The 25,878-nt window shown below is 41.8% G+C and overlaps 1 protein-coding gene across 1 annotated transcript; it reads left to right on the forward strand.

Annotated features, from left to right (window-relative positions):
• Position 1: 1 nt before the first annotated feature.
• DDB1 (damage specific DNA binding protein 1) lies at positions 2 to 25,813 on the forward strand. Its single transcript, XM_075187959.1, has 26 exons — positions 2 to 162; positions 6,381 to 6,529; positions 6,814 to 6,930; positions 7,098 to 7,434; positions 10,905 to 11,002; positions 13,928 to 14,086; positions 14,659 to 14,742; positions 19,103 to 19,219; positions 19,304 to 19,406; positions 19,647 to 19,722; positions 19,811 to 19,919; positions 20,012 to 20,190; positions 20,276 to 20,439; positions 20,568 to 20,675; positions 20,806 to 21,013; positions 21,173 to 21,268; positions 21,357 to 21,468; positions 21,610 to 21,733; positions 21,830 to 21,994; positions 22,454 to 22,548; positions 22,637 to 22,807; positions 23,285 to 23,394; positions 23,582 to 23,751; positions 23,833 to 23,935; positions 24,085 to 24,208; positions 24,304 to 25,813. The coding sequence occupies exons 1-26, from the start codon at positions 102 to 104 to the stop codon at positions 24,385 to 24,387; spliced, it is 3,423 nt and encodes a 1,140-aa protein (XP_075044060.1). The 5' UTR covers positions 2 to 101; the 3' UTR covers positions 24,388 to 25,813.
• Positions 25,814 to 25,878: the final 65 nt, after the last annotated feature.

Raw genomic sequence — 25,878 nt, forward strand, 5'->3', positions numbered from 1 at the left:
CCTCTTTCCGGTTCCGCTGGTGCACGGCCTGAGTGTTGCTGTTTGTTTTCGCGCCTGTCGCTCTACGACTCGCAGCGACAGGAGCTCAGTCCGGCGACAACATGTCCTGCAACTACGTGGTGACCGCGCAGAAACCCACAGCGGTCAATGCCTGCGTGACAGGTCAGTGTCCGGCTCTGTGTGCTTCCAAGTCCTGGCAACACAGCACATAGCGGCCAGTGCTGCCAGCCACAGCTCAGAGTCCTCAGTGTCTGTATGTGCAGGAGACATAGAGACTGTATGACCGGTTCCCACTGTGCGTGCAGGAGACACAGAGTCTGCCTGGCCAGCTCCCACTGTGTGTGTATGTGCAGGAGACACAGAGTCTGCCTGGCCAGCTCCCACTGTGTGTGTATGTGCAGGAGACACAGAGTCTGCCTGGCCAGCTCCCACTGTGTGTGAATGTGCAGGAGACACACAGGCTGCCTGGCCAGCTCCCACTGTGTGTGAATGTGCAGGAGACACAGAGTCTGCCTGGCCAGCTCCCACTGTGTGTGTATGTGCAGGAGACACAGAGTCTGCCTGGCCAGCTCCCACTGTGTGTGAATGTGCAGGAGACACAGAGTCTGCCTGGCCAGCTCCCACTGTGTGTGAATGTGCAGGAGACACAGAGTCTGCCTGGCCAGCTCCCACTGTGTGTGAATGTGCAGGAGACACAGAGTCTGCCTGGCCAGCTCCCACTGTGTGTGTGAATGTGCAGAAGACACAGAGGCTGCCTGGCCAGCTCCCACTGTGTGTGAATGTGCAGGAGACACACAGGCTGCCTGGCCAGCTCCCACTGTGTGTGTGTGTGTGTGTGCAGGAGACACATAGGCTGCCTGGCCAGCTCCCACTGTGTGTGAATGTGCAGGAGACACACAGGCTGCCTGGCCAGCTCCCACTGTGTGTGTGTGTGTGTGTAGGAGACACACAGGCTGCCTGGCCAGCTCCCACTGTGTGTGTATGTGCAGGAGACACACAGGCTGCCTGGCCAGCTCCCACTGTGTGTATGTGCAGGAGACACACAGGCTGCCTGGCCAGCTCCCACTGTGTGTGTATGTGCAGGAGACACACAGGCTGCCTGGCCAGCTCCCACTGTGTGTGTATGTGCAGGAGACACACAGGCTGCCTGGCCAGCTCCCACTGTGTGTGTATGTGCAGGAGACACACAGGCTGCCTGGCCAGCTCCCACTGTGTGTGTATGTGCAGGAGACACACAGGCTGCCTGGCCAGCTCCCACTGTGTGTGTATGTGCAGGAGACACACAGGCTGCCTGGCCAGCTCCCACTGTGTGTGTATGTGCAGGAGACACACAGGCTGCCTGGCCAGCTCCCACTGTGTGTGTATGTGCAGGAGACACACAGGCTGCCTGGCCAGCTCCCACTGTGTGTGTATGTGCAGGAGACACACAGGCTGCCTGGCCAGCTCCCACTGTGTGTGTATGTGCAGGAGACACACAGGCTGCCTGGCCAGCTCCCACTGTGTGTGTATGTGCAGGAGACACACAGGCTGCCTGGCCAGCTCCCACTGTGTGTGTATGTGCAGGAGACACACAGGCTGCCTGGCCAGCTCCTAGTGTCTCAGATCAAGTAGACAGATTGGTTCTATTTATGGGAAAAGAGCAATAAACTGACCTTAAGACTTGTAAAGGGATGCCGTGTTTGTTTTGTTTTATTTTTTTAAACCAACTAAAAATAAATTAGAACTAGTACTTTATTATAATGAAGGCTGAGTATAAAGTCCAGTGCTCAGATTTGAACCATGTAATAACGAGATCAACCTAGAATTATAATGCTTTTTTTTATTATTATTATACAGAATTTTTACAGTATCTCCTACTGGTTACTCTATTGGACCCAGAACAAATTGTGCCTCTTGTGTCTGCTGTATAGATCTGTATGGATAAACTTATATGTTTGCATGTAAAGATGTCTTCAGCACATAGCTGTATAGGTGCACCCACATTTGAACATGCTTTGTCATATATTTCTGCTGCAGTTGACAGGAGACATTAGTGTACTAGAGTCACTTGTACTTTTTATAGACAGCAGTGGGCTGGGTGAACATCTGCTGGATTCTAAAATCCATGAGATACTCACCCCTGCCCCATTTGACATCACAGAGGGGTGTGAGCTTTAATGTGCAATTTTTAGATAGCTTTTTAAGGGAATGACAACCTTTGGAGGTATACTGCTTTGTGAGTTTTCTAGTACTACAGTTGAACGGTGGATTACATAAAGACAAGCATAAAATAAAGTATTTGAGATAATTAATATTGGTAATCAGATTATTAAAACCATTAAAATAAAATTAAACTAAAAAATACTCCAGTACATAGTGGTAAAAAACAATATATTCAGATTCTCATTGCTGCTGTACTAAAGCTAGATCTGGTATCCATAATGGAGCAAGCTGATGCACAGATCCAATGTAAAATACTAAGGTACCACTGGTGCATTGGAATTCTCCAGACAAATTTTCACCCTTCAACCGAGTAACACTCCTTCCATTTACTTATCAGCATTTAAGGAAAATGCACCATAGTGAGGCAGTCTACATAACTTTAACATCCACAGCATAGAAGTAGATTATGAAAAGTAATTTGTTACATTGTATACATTTTTGCAGTAGAAAAATCCAAAAATTGATAACCAAAGACTAAGGATATCAATAGGGTGCTAACCCAAAATATATTTTTCTTTATACAGATGCTCTCTTAAATATTTATAAAAATTGCTTTTGGTAATAATGATTTGTTGCTGCTTCTTACTGGGTGTCTGTGTACCTACATCACCCATCAAAATAACAAAACAACTTCCAAATATTTTAATAAGCTTAAATTACATAACCGCACCATAAATATTCAAATAATGAAACACATTTATTCATACATTAAAACTTTCTCAAATTGCATATAGAACACAAAAAAGTTTAATACACAATATGGACACAAATAAAATAAACCATGGAATAAAAATCACTTCTTTTAACTCTGGTAAATTGGACTTATAAACCAAATGACCTGTTAGATCGCTTTATTACTCCTCCCCTTTTTATCATGTATACAGGGGAGATTTCACTAGTAAAAAGATTGGCAGTCTGTCCTTTAGTCATATGACTATACATATACTTAGTGGAAATAGTTAATTGCAAACATGCACATACTAGGAAATACATTATTCATTGCATTATAAGAGAGAGCCAGTTTTCAGGAGACCTGTTAGGATTAGGGTTTAAACACTTTGTTCTCATAGTTTTTTTGTACCACTGACAGCAGATAGCAGTTAAGAACTCTTCTCCAGCATAACACTTACTGCTCCCTTTCGGCTAGCAGTTTTTTAATGTCCTTATCCTCTGTTTGTCGCAAGTTCTTTAGACCCAGGTCTTTTAGTTCACATAGCACTCTTGTAAACAGTAATCACAGTGAAATCCTGTATGTCATAACTCCAAACAGATGTACCCGTTTCTGCACACCTATGGTTTCATCAGAGACATCCTACAGGTCATTCTGTTTATAAGTCCAATTTACCGGAGTTAAAAAGTAATTTTTATTCAATGGTTTATTTTATTGTATCCATATTGTGTATTAAACGTTTTTTTGTGTTCTATATGCAATTTAAATTTTTTTAATGTATGAATAAATGTGTTTTATTATTCGAATATATATTGTGGCGTTTTATAATTTATAAACACCAACCACTGTTTACATGTTCCTAATTATACACTATTTAACAAGGTACTTGGGTGTAGGATGTAGAGGACAAGCCTGTATAGAGCAGTGATGGACAACCTGACACACTTCAAGGTTCAAATGTGCAACGCTCTGACCTTGAAAAGGGATGCACATTAACCTTATTCTCTGATAAGTTATAACAAATCCTTTAATAAACGAGATGCCTACCTTTAATAACATATCAGCAGACGTTTTTTTATAGTCCATCATTTTTATTGAAATTTATTCAAAAGGGTAGGTTTGGGGGTACATCAGGGAGGGAAGGGGGCTGCAAGGGATAAAGATACTAAAATGTTATTCATCCTCTGCTATGACCTTAGGTGAGTCTAGTATCTGGGCTGGGGCTAAATGTAAGGAGTGCTGGGATTTAGAGATGTCAGTTATCCAGTGCATATTCTGTAAATATTTGTAAGTATCTCTAGATGGCATATTACATTGTTCTTTCAGGAGAGCTGGGAGTCCTGGGATCAGCAGACATTTCATTGAAATATAAAAAAAGTGTTACAAGCTTTAACAAGCAATTCTGACTTCTGGTTGACCGGATTTTATACCTGCCAAGTTAACTGTAAGACTGGAACAGGCATAAAACAATTCTGCAGGGAGATTTCCATCCTCCATCCTGTTGTGATTTTGTTTTTAATGTACCCCATGATATAGAATGTATCGCCACCTGTGTAGCAGTCTGGTGCATAACAGGCCCTGCCTATAATTCCTTACTTCATCAAAGTAATCAGGAATCACCCAGCTGCTTAACGTGGAGAAAGGAGGGAAATTGAATGGGAGAGACCTCTGAGCTCAGATGCGTTACTGGAACAGTGTGAACTCCTGCATTGTGCACGGGACATACAGGGGTTATAGCTAAGGAAAGGGCTGGTGGGCCGCAGGTGAAAGCACGTTTGGCCACTACCCATCGCTTGTATATTGGGAGACTGTACCACTGATCACAGAACCACAGCTGACTTGGCTGCAGCAAGCTGTTTGACATTGTTCAAATATATCTTAAAGACAGTTTGCATGAATTAATGCCAATGTCAAACCTCAATTTTACATTTCCTGGTTTTACAGTGTCCCAGAACTTACTTTCTTTTCATGATTCTCTTATTCCCTAATGCTATTTCAGTGAATCCATGTCCCTAATTTTACACTGTTTCTATATTTTACACCACAGGAATTGCCCAGAGGATGTATTTTATGTTAAGGGTGCATTCTACTGGAACTTTGTTGCTTATTTTCATGTGTTCACTGGTTCTTGTACCTTAAAAGCTTCACTACCAGCTACTGAAAATGTATTATGTATTTCCCTTAGCTCCTACATGTCACTCCATTCCTCTCGCAGCCCTTGACAAAAAAAAAAATTAGATTTGGTTGAGTGGGAACACAAATCATAAGCTAGCTACGGTAGGCTAGCTACAATCCAGTCATTCAGTATAACTGAATTTTAGTGAATTGTGAAAGAATCAACATATGCAGATTGCAGTAGATTCAATACAATCTTAATGAACGTACAGTAGATGATGAAATTAATCTATACGGTCACACTTGGTGGAAAATGTTCCTCCAAAAGAATTGTGTTGCAGCTTTATTTGTCTGTTGGGACATCAGCTGTACAATGCAAAAGTGCTTAGTGTATTTTATTAAAGGAGTTGTCCAAATAACTGCAGCAATTATGGAAAAAATGAAAACTGGCTGTCTCCTTATGTTTTTGGTCACTGCTCAAGAGTGCAGAGCCTCTGTTGCTAAACCAAGCCTGTAAAGCTTAATCGTGAACTGGAGGTGGTTTGGACTATAGTATCCAAACCATTTTCTGAAAGGAGAGCGCTGCACTGGTACACAAGGAGACCGCAGCTTTCCCCTAGACCGTCGGTGCATTTTTATTAATAGATGGATAATCCTGTTTTATTTATCTGGGATCTTTCAGTATTACTTAGGGATCAATTTATTTTTTTCTCAAAATGAATGTTAATTGATATGCTTTTTGTTTCGCATGTTGATTTAGAGAAAAAATTATAATAGTTATTGACCTATTATTTTAGTGGTAACATACTTTGACAACTGTTAAACATATTTAAATTGGCTGTACAGAGTATTACAACTTAATGGGAACTTGTCAACTACATACAGTGTAGACATCAATTTTGTTGGGTAAACCAGGAAGTAACCTACCAATTTGCAGGTAACCAGTATCACTGCCTGATTAATAATTGTGATGCCTGACTTCTATTCATGTGGTATTGATTCCTATTGAATTTATAGGCTACATTCTTTTGACTGATTGGCTTCTCCCACTGTGTGTAGCTAACTGGTTCACTTTAATAATGAGAATATACTGCTTTAATGTACTTGTAGGCAAATGTACATTTATACAAATGTTTACATTTCACATTAAGATTTATGTAACACTTTTATTATGTTTTATTTTCTTTTTTTTGTTTGTGTAAGAGTTTTGTCCCAAGAAGAGTGATTTTTATTACCCAGATAGTTCACATTTCATTTGTACACCTTGATATGCTATTATAGCCAGCATTTCATCATCATTCTTTTATAGACTTGGATAAATTGAGTGCAGGTTACTTCTTCCCAGTGGTTTTGCATATCCGTCATAATCTTCATTTAATTCACACTCTCACAGGACACTTCACATCTGAGGATGACTTGAATCTTCTGATAGCCAAGAACACGCGGCTGGAGATTTACGTGGTGACACCAGAGGGACTGCGCCCTGTAAAAGAGGTCGGAATGTACGGCAAGATTGCAGTCATGGAGCTCTTTAGACCCAAGGTAACCATGTGGATTCTGGTTTGAGGTTCTCCGTTATTGGGCAAGGGACGTATTAATCTAAGTAGTAATTGTTAGAGATGCAAGAGATCTTTTTTCCATCTTTCTTGATAATATTGTGCTGTTTCAAGTTGGCAGTGTCAGCCTTACTGTTTGCTGATAGGTTATCTGTAATATTGCGTATGTTACCAAATATGGGTAGCGTAAATTTCGCTGATTAAAGTAAAAATGTTGCTGTGTTATACTGGGTTGTTTAATGATTTTTTTTCTTGTCTGCTCCTGTCCAGGGTGAGAGTAAAGACCTTCTGTTTGTGCTGACAGCCAAATACAATGCTTGTATCCTGGAATATAAACAAACTGGGGACAGCATCGATATCCTCACCCGTGCACATGGCAATGTTCAGGTACGGGTCATAGGAGAAGCTTCACACACATTAATCAGACTTTGACAATCTTCTTACAGTTATATTTATATACACATTTTGATTGCTATGTGATTCTTCTCTGTTACATTGCATGTCTCAGATTTGTATCCATTAATACCCATCTCCGACTGTGTCCTTTGTGTCAGGATCGCATTGGCCGCCCTTCGGAAACCGGGATCATTGGGATTATTGACCCAGATTGTCGCATGATTGGATTGCGTCTGTATGATGGCTTATTCAAAGTGATCCCACTGGAGAGAGACAATAAGGAGTTAAAGGCTTTCAACATCCGACTGGAGGAGCTTCATGTCATTGATGTCAAGTTCCTCTATAGTTGTCAGGCTCCTACCATTTGCTTTGTTTACCAAGATCCTCAGGGCCGTCATGTGAAGACCTATGAGGTCTCCCTCAGGGAAAAGGAGTTTAGCAAAGGTCCCTGGAAGCAAGAAAACGTGGAGGCTGAGGCATCTATGGTGATTGCAGGTATAAACACACACAAATATATATATATATATAATTTCAAGTTATGGTTCTTTGCATTTGAAATATATTTCCAAACATTAGGGATACAAAATGGATTTAATTTAAAAAAAAAATTATTTATTTTTTTTAAAGAGGAGGTTCCATATTTTTAGCAATTTTACTTTATTATTATGTACATGTCCTATTACAACCTTTGGTAAGTACATAGCTTTCTCTTTTTTGGTTATTCCTGCTTTTCTTGCCAAGGCCTACTAGCATTCTGAGTTTAATTTCACTGTCCTTGAACTACGAATACGATTGTTCCATGTACAGCTAAATTTACTTGTTGAAAGGCAAGAAAAAAAATTATTTGGGTAATGTAAATTTCTTGGTGAGAAATACAGAATCTAGGAAGTTAGAAAGATGAACCAGTGTATTAAGTAAAACTTGTACTAAACGAAAGGTGTCATTAGTCAGCCTAAAACACAGTGTAATGTGCATTGTTGATGCTGATCTACGGAGGGGATAGTGATTCCCTCTGGGCTGATGGTGTACTCAACCAGGGTGATCAGTCCTTTTAGGGCGATACATTATAAATTGTTGGTGCACCAGGTTTGAATAGTGGTCCCTCGATTGCATACGTTTTATATTGTGATCGTCTGCTCTACGCAGGCTGCCTTTGGATGGATGGGAACTCTAGACAGTTCATGCTTTGTTATTCCTCTCTTCCCGTTGAGAGTGGCTTTGAGACATACCACTGCCTGTGATCATTTTCTGCAGATAGAGAAAGGGTGGGTTTTTTGAGGGTTTGTTTTTTACTTGCTGTATAAAAAATCTAAAATCCTCTCTTACCGCCACCTCAATCCTCTTCTTCATCTCACTCCTCTATCCGCATATCATGTGCTCCCTCTCACTCCTCAAACCCATTCACCCGCCTCAGCATTATCATTGCCTTATCCATCCCCTTATTCACCCCATCGCCTCATCTTAATTGACTCCTATCCTCAGTTATCATTAACACCTCCTTCCTTATCGTTAACCCATGCATCAATTATCATTAACCCCTCCATTCTGCATCATTATTCATCCTTCATCATTAACGTGCTACTCATTAATTCCCACCATCATTATCACTGTCCTTTATTGTTAGCCTCTCCTCCTCTCTCACCTCTGCATTTACTCAGAAGGGATGTGATCATTTTCCCCTCTGAAGGGTCTCGACAGAGACCAATTGATCAGAGAGAAACTTATCGTGGATTAGAGCAGACGGCTATGAGATCACTGGTGCTGTGTGCACCAAATGTCCTGGTTCACGCAGGCCTCTCCCAGGCCCAATATTTAGATGCCATGCCAATCGGGCACCTGGGGTTTGTCAAGCCTTTTGAATGGTACAGAAATCCCCGTCAGCCTAGGGACATGCTTATTAGTAGTGGAGCTACCGTTTATACAGGGGAGCGTCATTTTGTAAGACGAAAATTCTACAGCTATATTTATATTTGTGTTTACACAACTCACCGGTGTGACTAAGCCTTTACATGTTTAAATCCACCTGGACAGATTTTGGAGGCGATATGATCTTGAGTACCAGTACTTTAAGTAATGATTTGGGGAGGTTGGCCTTACCCTAATATTTTGCTATACTTTTAAGCTGGATAGTTAGTTTTTGCTCATTGGTTATTAGCTAGATCCCTTGATAATCTTGCAACTATGTTAGATGAAGAAATGTATGAGCCTTTGGAGCTGTTTGCAAATAGCCTTCTGCATAATGCCTCACCTCTGGGTGTCACCTTGTCTACCCCTATGAAAGAGCCTGGTCTAGAGGTCACTCTTTATTCATGGTCTCCTATGAACCCACTATGATGTAACAAATCTCTGCCAGTGTTGCTCAGTATCCCTGATGTTTTAATTTGGACTTCATAAGGGGTCAAGTACTTTTAAATCGGTGCTTTCCGAAAAAAAATATATTATATAGTATTTGATTGCTAATATTTTCCAAGTACCCACAATAGTGTGTAAATGTAATCCAAGTACCCCCTACTGTGTGTACATTCTGATCAAGAAGCCCTGTATTTTTTGTCAACTGTGTTTTGAGTTAACGTTGGTTGGTTAACGTAGCCCTTTGGGGTACACATACGACCTGATGAGACGCCCTGACTTAAAGGATGTATATTTCTAAGGCTGTTTCTGTGCTTGTGAATAGTTGAAATCCTATCTGTCACACCACATGAGATTTCAGTACTTTCAGCTTCGCTATGTGATATGGTTGCTCTTTGCTAAATTATATTATAGTTAGAAGTTACGAGACTGGAAGGAGTGCTGAGGACATCTGGTCCACAGACCATTTTGCCTGGCAGGGGTGAACAGGGATTTTATCAAATGGGAAAATGTTGTAGAAGTCATTTAAAAGAGCCACCACCAGGACATTTTGAGTGCTCATCCCAAAGCAGAAATAGCAGCCAGAGAGAGACTGATAGTAATCTGATTTCTTCCACCGTATTTACTCTACCTGAATATGTATTTACTGGCTGGAACTGCTCTCCCAGGTGTAATAATGCATTTGGCTGCTGTTTTAACATGTAGAAGCCCAGGATTGTTGGAACACTGTTCTCATTTTTTTGAAGGGGCTTTTGGGACTTCCTAGTACTATGACTCCCTGGGGTATGTCTGCTTGGTGAGGTGCAAACAGTGGACCTAATGATGGTTATTTATACTCTTCTAACCCTTTTGCTGCTCTATGCATGTAAAGTATTGCTGAAGGGAAAGGACCCTGACCTTCCATCCCTGGCATAGAGGAAGAAGATGGTAGACTTTACCTTTTTCATGGCTGTCCAAACAAGTTTTTAAAACAATTAAAAGCAAACACATCGCTGAATTCCATTAACACAGGAACGCAGAGCTGTGCTGTGCTGTTTTGGTCCTTTTTCAACTGGTAATTTATCATTACTGGATGAAACATGACCCCTATGTGCATGTGTTCTTTAAGCTGAACCCATAGAATGCAGGGTCCTTTATCAGTCGTCTTCTTTTTACCCCTGCCACTGCAGAGCAACTTACGACGTTGCAGTGAGACTTCATGTACTTGGTCAAATTTGTAACGTACTGTACAATTTTCAAAGTAATCTGTAATTCCCTGAACTGTGACATCATAAGGCAGTGACTGGCAGGTATACCCACCTTTATATGTAAAGTAGTGTAGGCAAAATGTCACTTTTCTGCTAAAAAAGCCAAATATAGAATATTTACGTAGTGCAAGTCTAGAGAGAGAGATTAAAACATTTAACAAAAATCAACATATATTTCCCATTTTTTTTGTGTAAATGTCCCCCATTATGACATGATGCATCACTCTTTGAATAAAGCTGTACAAGAGGAAACATGTTAATATTGTCTATATACCTTTGTAATATTTTTCCATTTGATTTTTCCATCTGTTTAAAGGAAGACAACATTTGTATCAATAAAGTATTTTAGCACATGTTTCTGTGTCTCAGTTCCAGAGCCTTTTGGAGGAGCCATTATAATAGGTCAAGAATCTATTACCTACCACAATGGTGAAAAATACTTGGCTATAGCTCCTCCGATCATTAAGGTGAGTGGTCAAGATTCTGCTTGAACTATACACAGTACTGCTGTAGCACTTTCTTATCTGGTGAGGGGGTATCTTACTCCTGATCTGCTTACTGTATCAGGACTTCTGGAACTACTGTGGCGCTACCAGCACTGTCTCCCCCTCCTGCACTTGGGAGACATGATGGCAACCCAAAAGATGTCGGGACCCAATTTATCGACGCACTGCACTATTGTTCTATGTTAAGCTTTAACACCTTTTATAAATCATAATTTAAATTTTGAATATGTTTTGCACTAGCCCCGTAATGCACTGAATTATATCTCTAACATCCTATTTGGACACTCAGTCACAATGAAGTATAGATGTGGTGTGAGGAGATCTGACACTTTAACTAAGTTTTTATTGACAAACTCCCCACCCCCCCCCATACCTCTTGTGGCTACTAATATCAGTTTTGATTATTTTATTTTTTTATTTCTTTTTCTTGGAACAAGAGAGGGCTGTGAGCAGTTAGACAGCCTGTTTCTGGCCACATTCACCTTCAGAGGGGACCCGGACACTGCTGACACAGGTGGTGACCGCGGATTCAATTCCAGATGGTGATTGGATGGCCCTGGTGTCCATGGACATAAGACACCTACCTGCGCATACCTATCTGGGAGATGGTCCAATTCGCCCAGTTCCACTCGGAGTAGCAGAACATCCTCTCGAAGTGGATCAGGTCCCGCTTACAGCATTGTCTTCTACTCCATTGTACACCAGTCCCTCCTGTGGTGTCTGAAGAGAAACATCTTCACCAGGGACGTCCATTCACCATCTGGGATTAGATCCTTCTCGCCACGGATGCCAGTCTATGGGGTTGGGAGGAAGTTGTCCTCCCTCAGTGTTTCCAGGGTTGGTGCATACCAGAGAAGTCAGGTTCCAGATAAATGGACTGGAACTGAGGTCCATTCTGAAGGCACTGGCCAAGGCCCGGCCCATCCTTCTAGGAGGATGCAATCAGACAACCCCACCACAGTAGCGTATCTGAACCAATTAAGGAGGCACCATGAGGAGATAGTTTGCATAATGTGATGGTTCAAAGAAATCTTCTGGACATCATGGTCACATTCATTCCCTGGGTGAACAACTGAGAGGTGGACTATCGGGACGTTCATCTAGGAGAGTGGCCACTTCACCCAGAGATTTTCCAACACATAGTGGATCAGTGTAGACTGCTAGACATCAACATGATAGCATGTCAGCTAAAGGCAAAAGACTACGGGACCAGGTCCAGAGACTTCCTGCTAGACCATGCAGTCTTGGGGGACCAAGTGGTCTTGGTATTCCAACCTGATCTACATGCTGGCAGTATCTCTGTGGAGACTTCCATTGCATCCAGACCTGCTCAAGGCCTGTTTCTGCATCATCATTTATCACAGCTAGCTTTATCCTAAAAGCTAACAGGCAGTTTTGTGCAGACCATGCTGAGGGACCATTTTTGCCAGGAACTATCATAGAATCTAGAAGGCTTACTTTTCCTGGTGTAAGCATAAGGACCTCCCTACATCAGTGTTTAAACTGTCTTGTCTTTTATCCTTCTTACAAGGGTTTTGGATCAGGGCCTTTGACTGAGTATTATAAGGTCTCAGCATTGTCCTTGTGTTTTCAGAGGGAGCTGGCATCCTTTAATGAGGTCCAAACTTCCAGGTTTTGCTGCATGTACAGCCTCCCATATACATCCGCTGGTCCCGCAACCTTGTGATCTGGGCGTTGCAACAGCTGACCTTTGAGCCCTTACAATCTGTAGAGTTAAAATATTTGTTCTTAAAAGACAGCTTTCCTCCTGGCAATCTCTATAGCTGGCAGGGTCTCTGATATGGAGTCTTGTTTTGTAGATCTCCCTTCCTGGTGTTTCATGAGGGATAGGGTTGTGCTCAGAATGAAATCTTCATTCCAAACAAAAGTAGTTTCCATGTTCCACCTGAACCAGGAAATTATGGTTACTGTCTTTCCCCAGGGTAGTTTGGGGATTCCTCATCTGATGAACTGGACACAGTACTTGATTTACATTCAGAGAACAAGAGATTCGGATCTTTGTTCTATATGCTGTGCAGAAGAGAGGCAGGCCTGCCTCTAATCAGACTTTTGCCAGGTGGATTAAGTTTGTGATCCATGAGGCTTACACCAGTGCGGGTCTACTTGTTCCAGGGACACTGACCACACATTCTACCTGCTGACTGACTCTGTTGAACAATTGTGCAGGACGTCAGTGCACACTTGCCAAATTTTACAGGTTTGACACTGTTGCGTCCAGAGATGCTACTTTTGATCACAAAATATGTATTGTTATAAAGCTTTTCCTCCCCAAGGGGCGTCTTTGATATGTCCCCTTTGTGACTTCAGTGTCCCCCATACTTACCTAAGCCTTTTCTCATCATCCATGGGAGACCTTGGATTTTTTTTTGCTGTTTTGTTACGTTTCTCTCCCTCTCTGTGTTTTTTCACTTTGAGGGCTTTGTTAATAAATTGATATTGGTAACCACTGGAGGTATAGAGGAGGGGAATTTGCCATTAAAGATTTATATAAAGTGCCAGATCCTCTCACCACATCTATAAACCCATTGTAACTCCAGCGTCTCCCATGGATTATGAGAAAAGGCTTTTACAGAAGTATCAAAAATCCCACTATTACAGCGCTGCATCGGTAGAACAATTAAAACATTCCCTGCAGCTTGTGTGTGTGTGTCTAGAGCATTTTGTAGTCCTGTAGCCTGCATCTGGACCTTCCTCTATTATTTACGGCATTAGGCCATTGTATGAGTTGCCTTTTGTATGTTCTGGGCTGGTGTGCTTATTGCTTTCTAAATTACAGAGGTATTTTATTAGGGTGAAGACACATGAGAACTTGGTTCAGGATATTGTTCTAAAACGGTTAGCCGCTGACTGTTTCTTTCCTTTCAGCAAAGCACCATTGTGTGTCATAATCGTGTAGATGTAAATGGATCGCGGTATCTTCTCGGGGACATGGAGGGCCGTCTGTTCATGTTGCTATTGGAAAAGGAGGAGCAGATGGATGGAAGTGTCACTCTGAAGGACCTCCGAGTGGAGCTGCTGGGGGAGGTGAGGTCCTAAATTGTTTGCCCATTTTGTTGTAGTGGCTTTTCCCTTTTTGGTTTCTTATCAAATTGTGAATCTGAACAAAGGTCAGGTGGCCCCTTGCATACACTTTACCAAAACATGTGTAATGGTGGAGACACCCTGAATGTTACGATACATGAGCTAATATAAAAAGAACATGTAGAGCTTATTTCAAGACCAGCATTTTTCTGTTGTTTTTCTTTTTCATGTGAAAGTTGGTTTGATAAAGATTTGTCTTGCTCTTGCAACATTTAGAGAATTTTTTAGCCTTTTTTGACGTTGCTGTTTTTACTTATTATGAGCTGTGCAACAATTTTGTGTATGCTCAGTACAGCGCAGATACTACTACCCTGTACAAACACATGGTTACTTGTCTTTGCCCTTCTTAAACATCTAACAGTTGTCTGTTTACTGAGACTGACACTGATTCACTATAGGTCGTTAGTATCTTCGACCACTTTAAACGAGCTTACACATGGACATATTCACACACTGTACTGAAACATTCCTAAAAACATTTGATGCGTGCCACTAATGTCTCTAATTTTTTGTAGACCTCCATTGCAGAATGTCTCACTTACCTGGATAATGGAGTGGTGTTTGTGGGCTCTCGGCTTGGAGACTCCCAGCTAGTAAAGGTAAGCTTATGCTTTGAAAATAAACCTGTCTATAAGCTCTATTGTTTATAATCCATTAATTCTTATTTCATTAGCTCCTCTCCGTTATTATATTTCTACACTTTTCTAGAATTCCATTTTACTCCATCAACAGGACAAAGAATAACTAATAGCATTAAGTCCCACTCATAGGAGACAGGGCATTTGTTAGAAGGACTTCTGTTCCAGTAGGAAACTTACCAGTTTTTAATTGCCTTCAACACAGGAGTTAAGTGCTGACTTTTGTCCACTCTTAGTTTTAAATATTTTTGCAATTGGCAATGTGGGTAAAATGTGATAGACATGAATAATTTACAAAGTGTGTGATAGGAGAGAGACTGTGATCTCTCCCTACCGCCGCCACCATGGAATTCTTCCCCCTTATTATCTTTCCCCTTGAGAAGGAAGATAATGTATTTGTGTGAGAGAGTGAATTGGACTGTGCAGCCAGTGTGTGTCTCCATGTTATAACATCTTGGGCTGCAGAGACTTGATCTAAGATTCCTTTCATATTACATATTCTCTTCCTTTTAGGTAGGGGGAAGGCTGGCAAATTTTAGTTTAGAGGACAAGACTCGACTCAACAGCCTATTAGGAACAATTTAAATGAAAATAAAAATGCAGATGGCCCAGGGACCAAGCCCAATGTAGCCCATTATGGGGCCGCCCCGGGGGGGCAGATGCCCCCCAGCCCAGCCTGCCGCTGCTTTTTAGGTGCTCTGTTTGTCTTCATTGTATTGCAATGGTGTGAAATAACATTTTGTTTTCTTCTTGTGGTGACACTGTTCCTCTGAAGCCGAGCTACTATTCCTCTCTGGGTAACACCCACAGGCTCAAATAGATGCTCTCATGGAACCCACAGAGTGAGCTTCCATGCTGCCATCACTTTCAGCTATGCCCATATAAACCCTGGTGAAGGTACCGTCTCTCAACCTCATTTTGAATCAGAACAAGCCATGGTTCTTACTAATGCAGTATCTTAGTTCTTCCAGAAGGTGGCCTCATTGCATTGTAGTTCTCTCGAGGGTAAGACTTCCATAGCAGCAGCAGCAACATCGGAGTGCCTTTTTTCTGGACATTGTAAAGATTCAGTGGTTGAGCTCTCTGGCTTTAGCATAGCAGTTGGATGTTAACTTTAAGAAATCCCTGACTATCCTTCGGGGAAGCACTTTTTGAGACCAAGCTGTAATAAATGAACCTCTCTGGCAACAGTTAGTTTTATGTCTCAGCACAGTGCTGAAAAGACTAACTTTTGTGAGCAAAGTATTGTCTTGGGACTAAACATTAAATAGCCCCTTCTCCCTCCTAGGTCATATTTTTGTTTGGATTATACAGCTTACATCAGGGCTCTTAATTTTGAAATTGGTTTCCTTGAACAGAGCATCCCCTATAGGGAATGCATAGTTCCTAACAAGGTCTTTGAACTCAATGCAGTATATAACCCATGTTGTGCTTCTCAGGTCTCTCTCCTTGAGACCTCACTCACTAAAGCCTTGTGCACTCAGGCCCTATTGCAGCTCAGGATATATTGTCCATCATTACTACTTGGCTGTGAATTGTATTCTAATCTCTTTCCTCCTGGTTGAAGATCTGGGTTCTATGACCATGTCACCAGGTGCTTGCTGTTGCCTTAATAGACATGAAATAAAGCTACCCATCTGGGAATCAGTAGTTCCTTTCATTCTCAATGTGAACAAGTCACTACTAGGTCTGCGCATTCTCTGTTGGTTTGGCATCTGACCAAGGATAGGCAGCACTTGATGCTCATCTACACCACTAGAGGATCCTTACCTGCCTCCACACCCTATTGATCAGGGTTCTTTCAAATACCTAACTTAACCCATAAACACACACTGTTACAGGTCATACAGGAACATGGCTGGCCTGTCAGCTATCAAAGTCCTATTAGTTCAACTAGCGCTTCACTGTATATTAAGTTTTATGAGACTGTTCAGATACTCTAGAGCCTCATGATACCTATACGCTGTTCCTTCATTAATTCATTCTGTCATTGTATTTTTGTAATTTAGCTTGGACAGGGGCTTCCATTTTGAAGTGGTCCCATTCGCTCCGTTTTCTATTTAGGTTGGAACAGGTCCTACCTTTGGTTGTGCCAGAAACCCCACTTCTCCATCTCTACTTGAGACTTGCTCTTTGGAAAACTATAACATTTTTGTCCCAAGGCCAACCGATTTTGATCCTCCATTAGGATATCATCACCAGACATCTCAACCATTGATAGACATCTTGGCACTGAGGCATGTGTGTGGTTCTCTATGGGTAGACTTGCTTCTGTGAGTTAGCGTTGTTTAAGTGAGAATATTACCACAGTAGAATACATGGGTCTGTGTCTGTTTTACTGTCTAGCAGCAGTATACAGACCACATAGTGGTTGATACAGAGTAGCAAAGTTGCTGACTAAAATGTTCCAAGTTATAGGGGCGTATTCAATTGTTGCTCCGGCCGCCGGAAAAACGAGCGCTCTAAAACTATTACCGTTAATACGGTAATACGGGAGCTGCGAGATGAAATTCAGCGAGTAAACTACCGTATTAACGGTTTTTACGAGCAATATTACCGTATAAACGGTAATAGTTTTAACGCGCTCGTATTTCCGGCGGCCGGAGGAACAATTGAATACGCCCCATAGAGTCTTGTTAATACAAATTATATAAAGTCGAAGTCCTCCCACAGGAACATTGATGGGGCGCAAATAAATAGTATAATGTAAAAAGATAAGTTCCAATGAGCACTAATAAATATGTGCCATCTAAATATCTGTGGCTCAGCAAAGCCGGTATGTTGTTTACCTGCAGCTCATAAGGCTAATCGTGACTAGCTCCCAGCGAGATGCTAAGTGAATAGCAGGTCTCATCTACAGTCGCATGAAAACCCTGCAGTGGCTAATGGAGCACATTGCAATTGTATGAATGCAATTGATTAACCACAGACTGTTCATGTGCCTGACAATAAAACTATCAAGAGATATTCCTTGGCATGTTACTCCAATCAAATATGGGGTTTCTTCAGAAGGATGAGTGTGGATATCAGAAAGTCCAGTCAGTGCTTTTAAACATACTAGCACACATTGCAAATCTGATTGGAAACACCTGCATTCTAAAGGAAACACCTGCATTCTAAAGGAAACACCTGCATTCTAAAGGAAACACCTGCATTCTAAAGGAAACACCTGCATTCTAAAGGAACTTGTTAACCCCTTATCATCATCTACTTGAAAACTCCGTACAAATATGAACAATTTAAACTGATCTGTGAATAATCTTTTTTTAATTGGTAATGTGACCTTCTCAGGTGGGGGAGTGATTGTACCAGTCTTTTCCCAGCTGCTTGTGAGATCTTCCTGGGGGCACATTCTTGGCTTCTCGTTTGGACTTTACAAGGGGCTGCTTGTCCTAGTTTTGAGACCCCTGTCGTTTTTGTCTTGCTTAATTATCACCTGAGCCAACTATTTTTTTTTTCCAATCTTGCTTCTCCAGACAGAGGTTTCTGCAGATGACCAGGCTTGAGGGGATTCTGGTGGTTATCCTTGTTCTGGGACCATTGCCTAAGAAATGGTAGCACTTTCACATGGCTGTTCATCCTATATCTAGGACTCAGTCTCTGTCTTTTTCAAACGTGATGGGAACGGCCAGGTCACTTGTATTCAGTCCATTTAACTGTGTGTTTATTTACATGTTCCATGCACAAGCTAAGCTGGTGGGCCTGAGTCTTTTAAGATCACTTTTAATTCCACTTGGGCAGCAGTGAGAGTGCTTCCTGGGCCTTAAAGTATGAATAGCTTTGTAAGGTTGATATATGTTCACTGTATGGAATTATAATATACAATTATCCTAAGCCAATTGGGGATACAGACCTCTTCTCCTGGGATATCTCCCTGGTTGTTGGCTCAGATGACGTTTCTGATTTTATTTTACCTTATTTAGTCTTATGTGGCCATTATGGTTTTATTTCAGATACATAGGTGGTTACTCTTGGACATTAAGGTTCTCTATGTAAACTGTCTCATCCCTGCTGGAAAAATGATTAATAAGAAAATGATACTCATATCTGTTTTTAATCAAGAAATATCCTGCCTGCTATGAGTGCAACTGAACCCCTTTAATTTAGTCTGTATCCTCCACTGGTTTTGGAAAACATGATTTATTGCCAAGTACAATTTCTCTTTATTTATGCAATGCTGGCTTCTTTTACTCATCTATGCCTCTATTCCAATGGTCTATTTTTTTCCTAAGACTACACTGTGTTACATTGTGGCATTTTTCTCTTGCTTCCGTTACCTTTCATACTACTCGTTTCCAATTAATTCTCTGTTTCTTCACAGCTTACCGCAGACAGTAATGAACAGGGCTCATATGTTGTGGCAATGGAGACTTTCACAAACCTTGGTCCAATTGTAGACATGTGTGTAGTGGATCTTGAGAGGCAGGGGCAGGGACAGGTGAGATATGACCTATCTTGATTCCTCACATACCTTCTCTAACTTCTGTGCATTGGTTCTTACATTTGTTTCCTCTTGTCACAGCTCGTGACCTGCTCAGGGGCCTTTAAGGAAGGTTCTCTGCGAATCATCAGAAACGGCATTGGCATCCATGAGCATGCCAGCATTGACCTACCAGGGATCAAAGGTGCTTCTGATAATAATATCCAGGGAAATGGTTTATACTAGGGCTTAGGTACACAGGCTCCGGGTGGTGGATGTGGGTGGGGATTTGTGAAGGATATACTCCTTGCTGTTGTCCTCATTTCCTGAGAGTAACAGTACCACTATTTCATGTATGTCTTTGTGTATCAGCTGGTGGTTAGTGAGTGATTTAGTTAGTGAAGGTTTTTGTTTCCTGCACATAATACTCCTTGTTCTGCATCAGGTTTGTGGCCTCTCAGAGTTACTGCCAACCGCGAAACAGATGACACATTGGTCTTGTCTTTTGTGGGACAGACCAGGTGAGTTATCCGCTGAGGTGAGGGTCAATATAGGATTTAAAGGTTAACAGAATGTATTTTGTGATACAAAATGATGGTTGTTCTGCAGAGTTTTGACCTTGTCGGGGGAAGAAGTGGAAGAGACAGACCTTGCTGGCTTTGTTGATGATCAGCAAACCTTTTTCTGTGGGAATGTGGCACATCAGCAGCTCATTCAGGTAATAAATAGCATTATCTATAGTCTATTACCTTTTACATGTTTAGTTCCAGATTTGCAAGTTGTAAATATATATTTTTATTTATTTACCAGATCACATCGGCTTCAGTGAGACTTGTGTCCCAGGATCCACAAACCTTGGTTAGTGAATGGAAAGAGCCGCAAGGTCGTAAAGTCAGCGTCTGTTCCTGCAACAGTCGCCAAGTGCTTCTTGCAGTGGGCAGAGTTCTCTATTACCTGGAAATCCACCCAGGAGAGCTGAGACAGACCAGGTAAAGCAGTATAATATATTCTCTGGTTTTCTATTTCTGACATTAGTGCTGATCATTACTTATGACACTTGCTTTTACCCCACAGCTGTACTGAAATGGAGCATGAAGTTGCCTGTTTAGATGTCACCCCATTGGGTGGCAGCGAAGCTTTGTCCACACTTTGTGCTATCGGCCTATGGACTGATATCTCTGCACGAATCCTTAGCCTACCAGGGTTTCAGTTGTTGCACAAAGAGATGCTGGGTGGAGGTAAGCTAAAATAGAGCTTGGTGCAGAGGAATTATTAAGAGCTGTACTGTCTTTTATGGAATTAAGCTCAGTAGAAGGGAAGATTTAAGAACATATTTTCTTTGACTTCTTTCTTGTTTTCCTCTTAGAGATTATCCCAAGATCCATCCTCATGACGTCATTTGAAAGCAGCCACTACTTACTTTGTGCGCTGGGAGATGGTGCTCTCTTCTACTTCAGCCTCAACACAGAAACAGGTGAGTGAAGACTGTAAATGTATCCGTGTTTCATTCTCCAAAAGAAGTATAAACCATGAGCCACTGCTGCCATGAATTGGTCAAAGCCTGGTCATCGCTGCCATAGAGTTCATATCTCCCTGCTTTACAGGTATTTTGAGCGACAGAAAGAAGGTGACCCTGGGAACACAGCCCACTGTTCTTAGGACTTTCCGATCTCTGTCCACAACAAATGTGTTCGCCTGTTCTGACCGGCCGACTGTCATCTACAGCAGCAACCATAAGCTAGTTTTCTCCAATGTCAATCTGAAAGAGGTCAACTATATGTGCCCTTTGAACTCTGAGGGTTACCCGGATAGGCAAGTCACACTTATGCTTTTAACTTGGTTAGAGGATAGTGACCACTCATCATCGAAGCTTCAGCTTTGTTGTTCCTCTCCTCTTTTATTTCTTGTGTGGATCAAATTTTACTCGTTATCCTTCCAAACTGCATCCTCACCACATTCTTTTATTTACAGTTTGGCTCTAGCTAATAACAGCACTCTAACCATTGGAACTATTGATGAAATCCAAAAACTGCACATCCGCACAGTACCGCTGTACGAATCTCCCAGGTAGGTGCCAGTGGAGTCAGACACAGGTGATATTATTACATGGAAAATTCATGAAATGTTCACACCAAGAATCCTCTGTTTATTGTAGGAAGATTTGCTATCAAGAGGTCTCCCAGTGTTTTGGGGTGCTCTCCAGTCGAACTGAGGTACAAGACGCTAGCGGAGGCAGCTCTCCACTCAGACCTAGCGCCAGCACCCAGGTGAGTGAAAAGGTTTCTACATGTGTAAAAGACAAAGGGTGTCTATGAATGTAGTGCAGACATTGATCAACATGTTAATTTTATATTTGTTTTCATCGCTTTTTATTCTGCTTTCAAACACTTTGTCTGGTATTCTGCTAGGCATTGTCTTCCAGTGTGAGTAGCAGTAAGCTGTTTTCAGGGAGCACATCTCCCCATGAAACATCATTTGGCGAAGAAGTAGAGGTTCACAATCTCCTCATCATAGATCAACACACCTTTGAAGGTAGTCGGGATGAAGGAGATTAAAATAAAAGGTACAAGTGAAGTGTCCTCTGATCAGAAAACTTACCTTTTGCTCTTTCTATCTTGTCTCCTTCAGTCCTGCACACTCACCAATTCCTGCAGAATGAGTACACCCTGAGCTTGGTGTCTTGTAAGCTGGGAAAGGATCCAAGCACTTATTTCATAGTGGGAACAGCAATGGTGTATCCAGACGAGGCAGAACCAAAGCAAGGGAGGATCGTGGTTTTCCAATACTGTGATGGTGAGAAAGGGCAAATGCCATGAGTCACCCGATACGGGAATGTTGGAAGACATTGAATATGCTTTAAAGTCTAATTCCATCCAAAGCTAAATATTTAGATTTGGGTGGAATTAGATGACCTAAAATAAACTCACAAGCGCTTGGCAGATTGGGCGATTTAGCCAGTCACCCAAATTATGTAACGGACTGAGCAAAGAGATCCTCCTGGTCTGGCAGGCCTTGTTTGCGTTTGTGAAAGCTGCTTCACTGCAAGCTTCTGACATGAATGGGTAGTTCATGGGGGAGGGGCTTTGACAAACCAATCCTCCTGCTCGGACAGTTGGATGCTTTGAGGGATTTTGTGTTTTATTTTATGTCTCCTTATTCCATCCAAAGCTACATTTTTGGTTTTGTAAAAGGTAAAATACCACTGTTCTGAAAATGTGTAGGACAATACTAATTCAAAGCTACTCTGTACAGGGAAGCTGCAGACGGTTGCAGAGAAGGAAGTGAAAGGAGCAGTGTATTCTATGGTGGAGTTTAATGGGAAGCTGTTGGCCAGCATCAACAGCACGGTAAGACTAGTGGCTTACACTGGTATGCCAGAATCCTAGAATTTTACGATCAGTGTGTTGCATGGTTAACGATAACTTTTATACACAGGTGCGCCTGTATGAATGGACAGCCGAAAAGGAGCTGCGTACAGAATGCAATCACTACAACAATATCATGGCTTTATACTTGAAAACCAAGGGTGATTTCATTCTGGTGGGAGACTTGATGCGTTCAGTGCTGCTACTAGCTTACAAACCAATGGAAGGAAACTTTGAGGAGGTAAGAAACGTGGGACGTGAGCAGAAAGGCTCTGTGATCTTATGGCAACAGTTGTATTAGAAAACTGTAAGGGCGGAATTCAGTTGTGGGCGGAATTCAGTTGTCAGCAGAATGCCTCGGGAACGGTCGCGGGAGCACTCCACGGTAATGTAACATCGCAGATTTCTCCTCACACCCCATAGAGGTGTGCAGGAAAATGCAAGATATTGGGGTACCGTTTTACCCGGAAATGTACGCAGACACGTTCTTCGGCGGCACTTTGTGCACAATTGAATACCTCTTAGTGTTTGTACAAACTCTTTGTGGGAGCAGGAGTTCTTATTTGAGAAGTTGAAATGTAGACTTGGGGTATATTTACTAAACTGCAGATTTGAAAAAGTGGAGACCAGCCACTTTTTCAATACCCTTTGGACTTTACGTGGCTTAGCTACCTTGTTGTGTGTTGATGAAATTCATATTTATTCTGTATCCCTACAGATCGCACGAGATTTTAACCCCAACTGGATGAGCGCAGTGGAGATTCTAGATGACGATAACTTCCTGGGAGCGGAGAATGCATTTAATTTATTTGTATGCCAGAAAGATAGGTAATAATTATGTATGTGCACTGCTCAATAAAGTTTTCCATTACTGATAAGTAAAGATGGTTAAGGGGCAAAGTTAAACTGTACACAAGGCTGATGAGAACCTAGAACAGTTTTTACTCTTTTGTGGATTACAAAACTATTTAGTGCAGGATTGGAAGCTGTAAGGTTTCTCTGTTCTCGTGCCTAGTGCCGCCACAACAGACGAGGAGCGACAGCACCTGCAGGAAGTTGGTCTTTTCCACCTAGGAGAATTTGTCAATGTCTTCTGTCATGGATCTCTGGTGATGCAGAATCTAGGGGAGACGTCCCCACCTACACAAGGCTCGGTACTTTTTGGGACTGTTAATGGGATGATTGGTAGGTGTAAAAGGTGCTATTCATTTCCTACCATTCTGTCTTTTTGTTTTGGCCATTAAACCTAATCTTTGTGTCCCTCAGGTCTGGTGACATCAGTATCTGAGAGCTGGTACAATCTCCTCCTAGACGTTCAGAACAGACTCAACAAAGTCATCAAGAGCGTCGGCAAGATTGAACACTCCTTATATCCTTTGTTATGTTACTATGATGATGGGAAATAGCTCTGTTCAGTAGAAGTCCTCTTTGTGTACAGCTTGATAGTGGTGCATTCATGTTTTGTGAAAGGTTTTTTGTGTAATCCATGCAGTCATTTTCCTTTACCCACTCTGTCACCTGGAGGTCATTCCACACCGAGAGGAAGACTGAATCTGCAGCAGGATTTATAGATGGAGATCTTATTGAGAGCTTCCTGGACATCAGCCGGTCAAAGATGCAGGAGGTGGTAGCAAATCTACAGGTAAGGAGAAATTCACTTCTCTCTGGCCTTCCTGGGCTTCTCACTTTTGTGTACAAGCAGATCATGGTGTCTTCTAAACACGTCTTATCTTACAGATTGACGATGGCAGCGGCATGAAGAGAGAGACCACCGTTGACGACCTGATAAAGATAGTGGAAGAGTTGACCAGGATCCACTGATTTCTACCCCATCCTTCGTGCTTACCCCTTAGGCTTCCCCAATACCCTCCCAAGACTGTGGGGGAGCATCCTCCCACGGGCCTGATGGACAGTGAGATCTGCTTGTATAAATCCTGTCTGTGCCTAGGAATGGAATACATTGCGTTGCCCTCCCACTGGCACTTACATCTTTGCTTCCAGAGGTGGCCACAGTGCATTGCCGGCCTCAAACGCCAGCAAAAGGAAAAATGTGTGGTTATACAGGTTATTCCCTGCCCAACTCCTATGCTCCATTCTTATTGCTGTTCTCCTATATTATATGTATTTTTTTCATATATAACATTGTGAAAGTAGGGTCCACCCTATGAACTTTCTGCATAGCTCAGTGAGAGCTATGACATCATGACCTGTGCAGGAGATGGGGCATGTGATGTCATCTGCAGCGACGGTGGGGTGTTTTATGTGCTAGTTTATGCTCTTATGGTGCAGTACCCTTCGCTCCCGGTCTTCTCTTTACAAAAGGGTAAAAAGAGGAGGTTATTTTCTGACATTTTAGGAAATAAATTAGACTGGAATTGAAACTGCCCAAAACTTCTTACTGCGAGTATTTGAGTTTGGTAATTTTGTCCTGTAGTGTGGAAGCGTGTGAGATTATTTGTAGTGGAAGCGTGCTTTCTCCTGCATTGCAGAGACTATAAATTGTCATAGATTACCTAATCTTAGACCTGGATTTACCAAGCTAGGTACAAGGTTGATTTCATATTTGAGTATCACTGTGGCCACTTGCTGGTGGATAATATCATGTATGTCGTAAGGCAATCTAACGTGTGTCTGGTAAGGTATTCTGGATCTTGCAAAGTGAGTTAGTGAGTAACTACCCCAAGTGCTTGCCTACTTCTGGAACCTTTAAAAAAAAAAAAAAAAGTGGGTTCCCATATTCATCTAATTCGCAGGCCGCATAAAATAATTTGTAGTTTTCAAAAATAAAAATGGCCATCTAGTATATCATATGACCTGCTTGAGGATATTTTGTGGTTGCTGACATTGTATTGTATTAGATAATTATGTTGGAAACATCTGCAGTTTCATGAAAGATTTAATGAAAATTATAATTTGACACCCTAACTTTATGCTTGATTTATTTATTTTTAAGATTATGCTTTCGCTGTTGATTTAAACTAGGTTTCTCGCACATTGGCAATGCATGATTCGGAAATAAAATAACATATGTACTTGTACAATGTGCAGCTGGCAGCTTTATGACATCTCAGGAGCACAGAGAGTATGCGACTTGCCAGTACATGGGATATTTAAACTCCTGAATAGACATAACTTCACAAGCTTTCTTCAAGGCATCTGCCTGTTTTCATAGAATTAGCAAATTATCGTTACTCATTTTCCTGCTGCCTTTTGGTGGAAATAAATGATATACGAATGTAACTGTAAAGTGAATGTCCTGTTTCTCATTTTCATATGACCCCTCCCCCTCCATTAAAGTTCATTTTAAAATAA

Source organism: Mixophyes fleayi, chromosome 10 (assembly GCF_038048845.1).
Source record: "Mixophyes fleayi isolate aMixFle1 chromosome 10, aMixFle1.hap1, whole genome shotgun sequence".
Taxonomy (NCBI): domain Eukaryota; kingdom Metazoa; phylum Chordata; class Amphibia; order Anura; family Limnodynastidae; genus Mixophyes; species Mixophyes fleayi.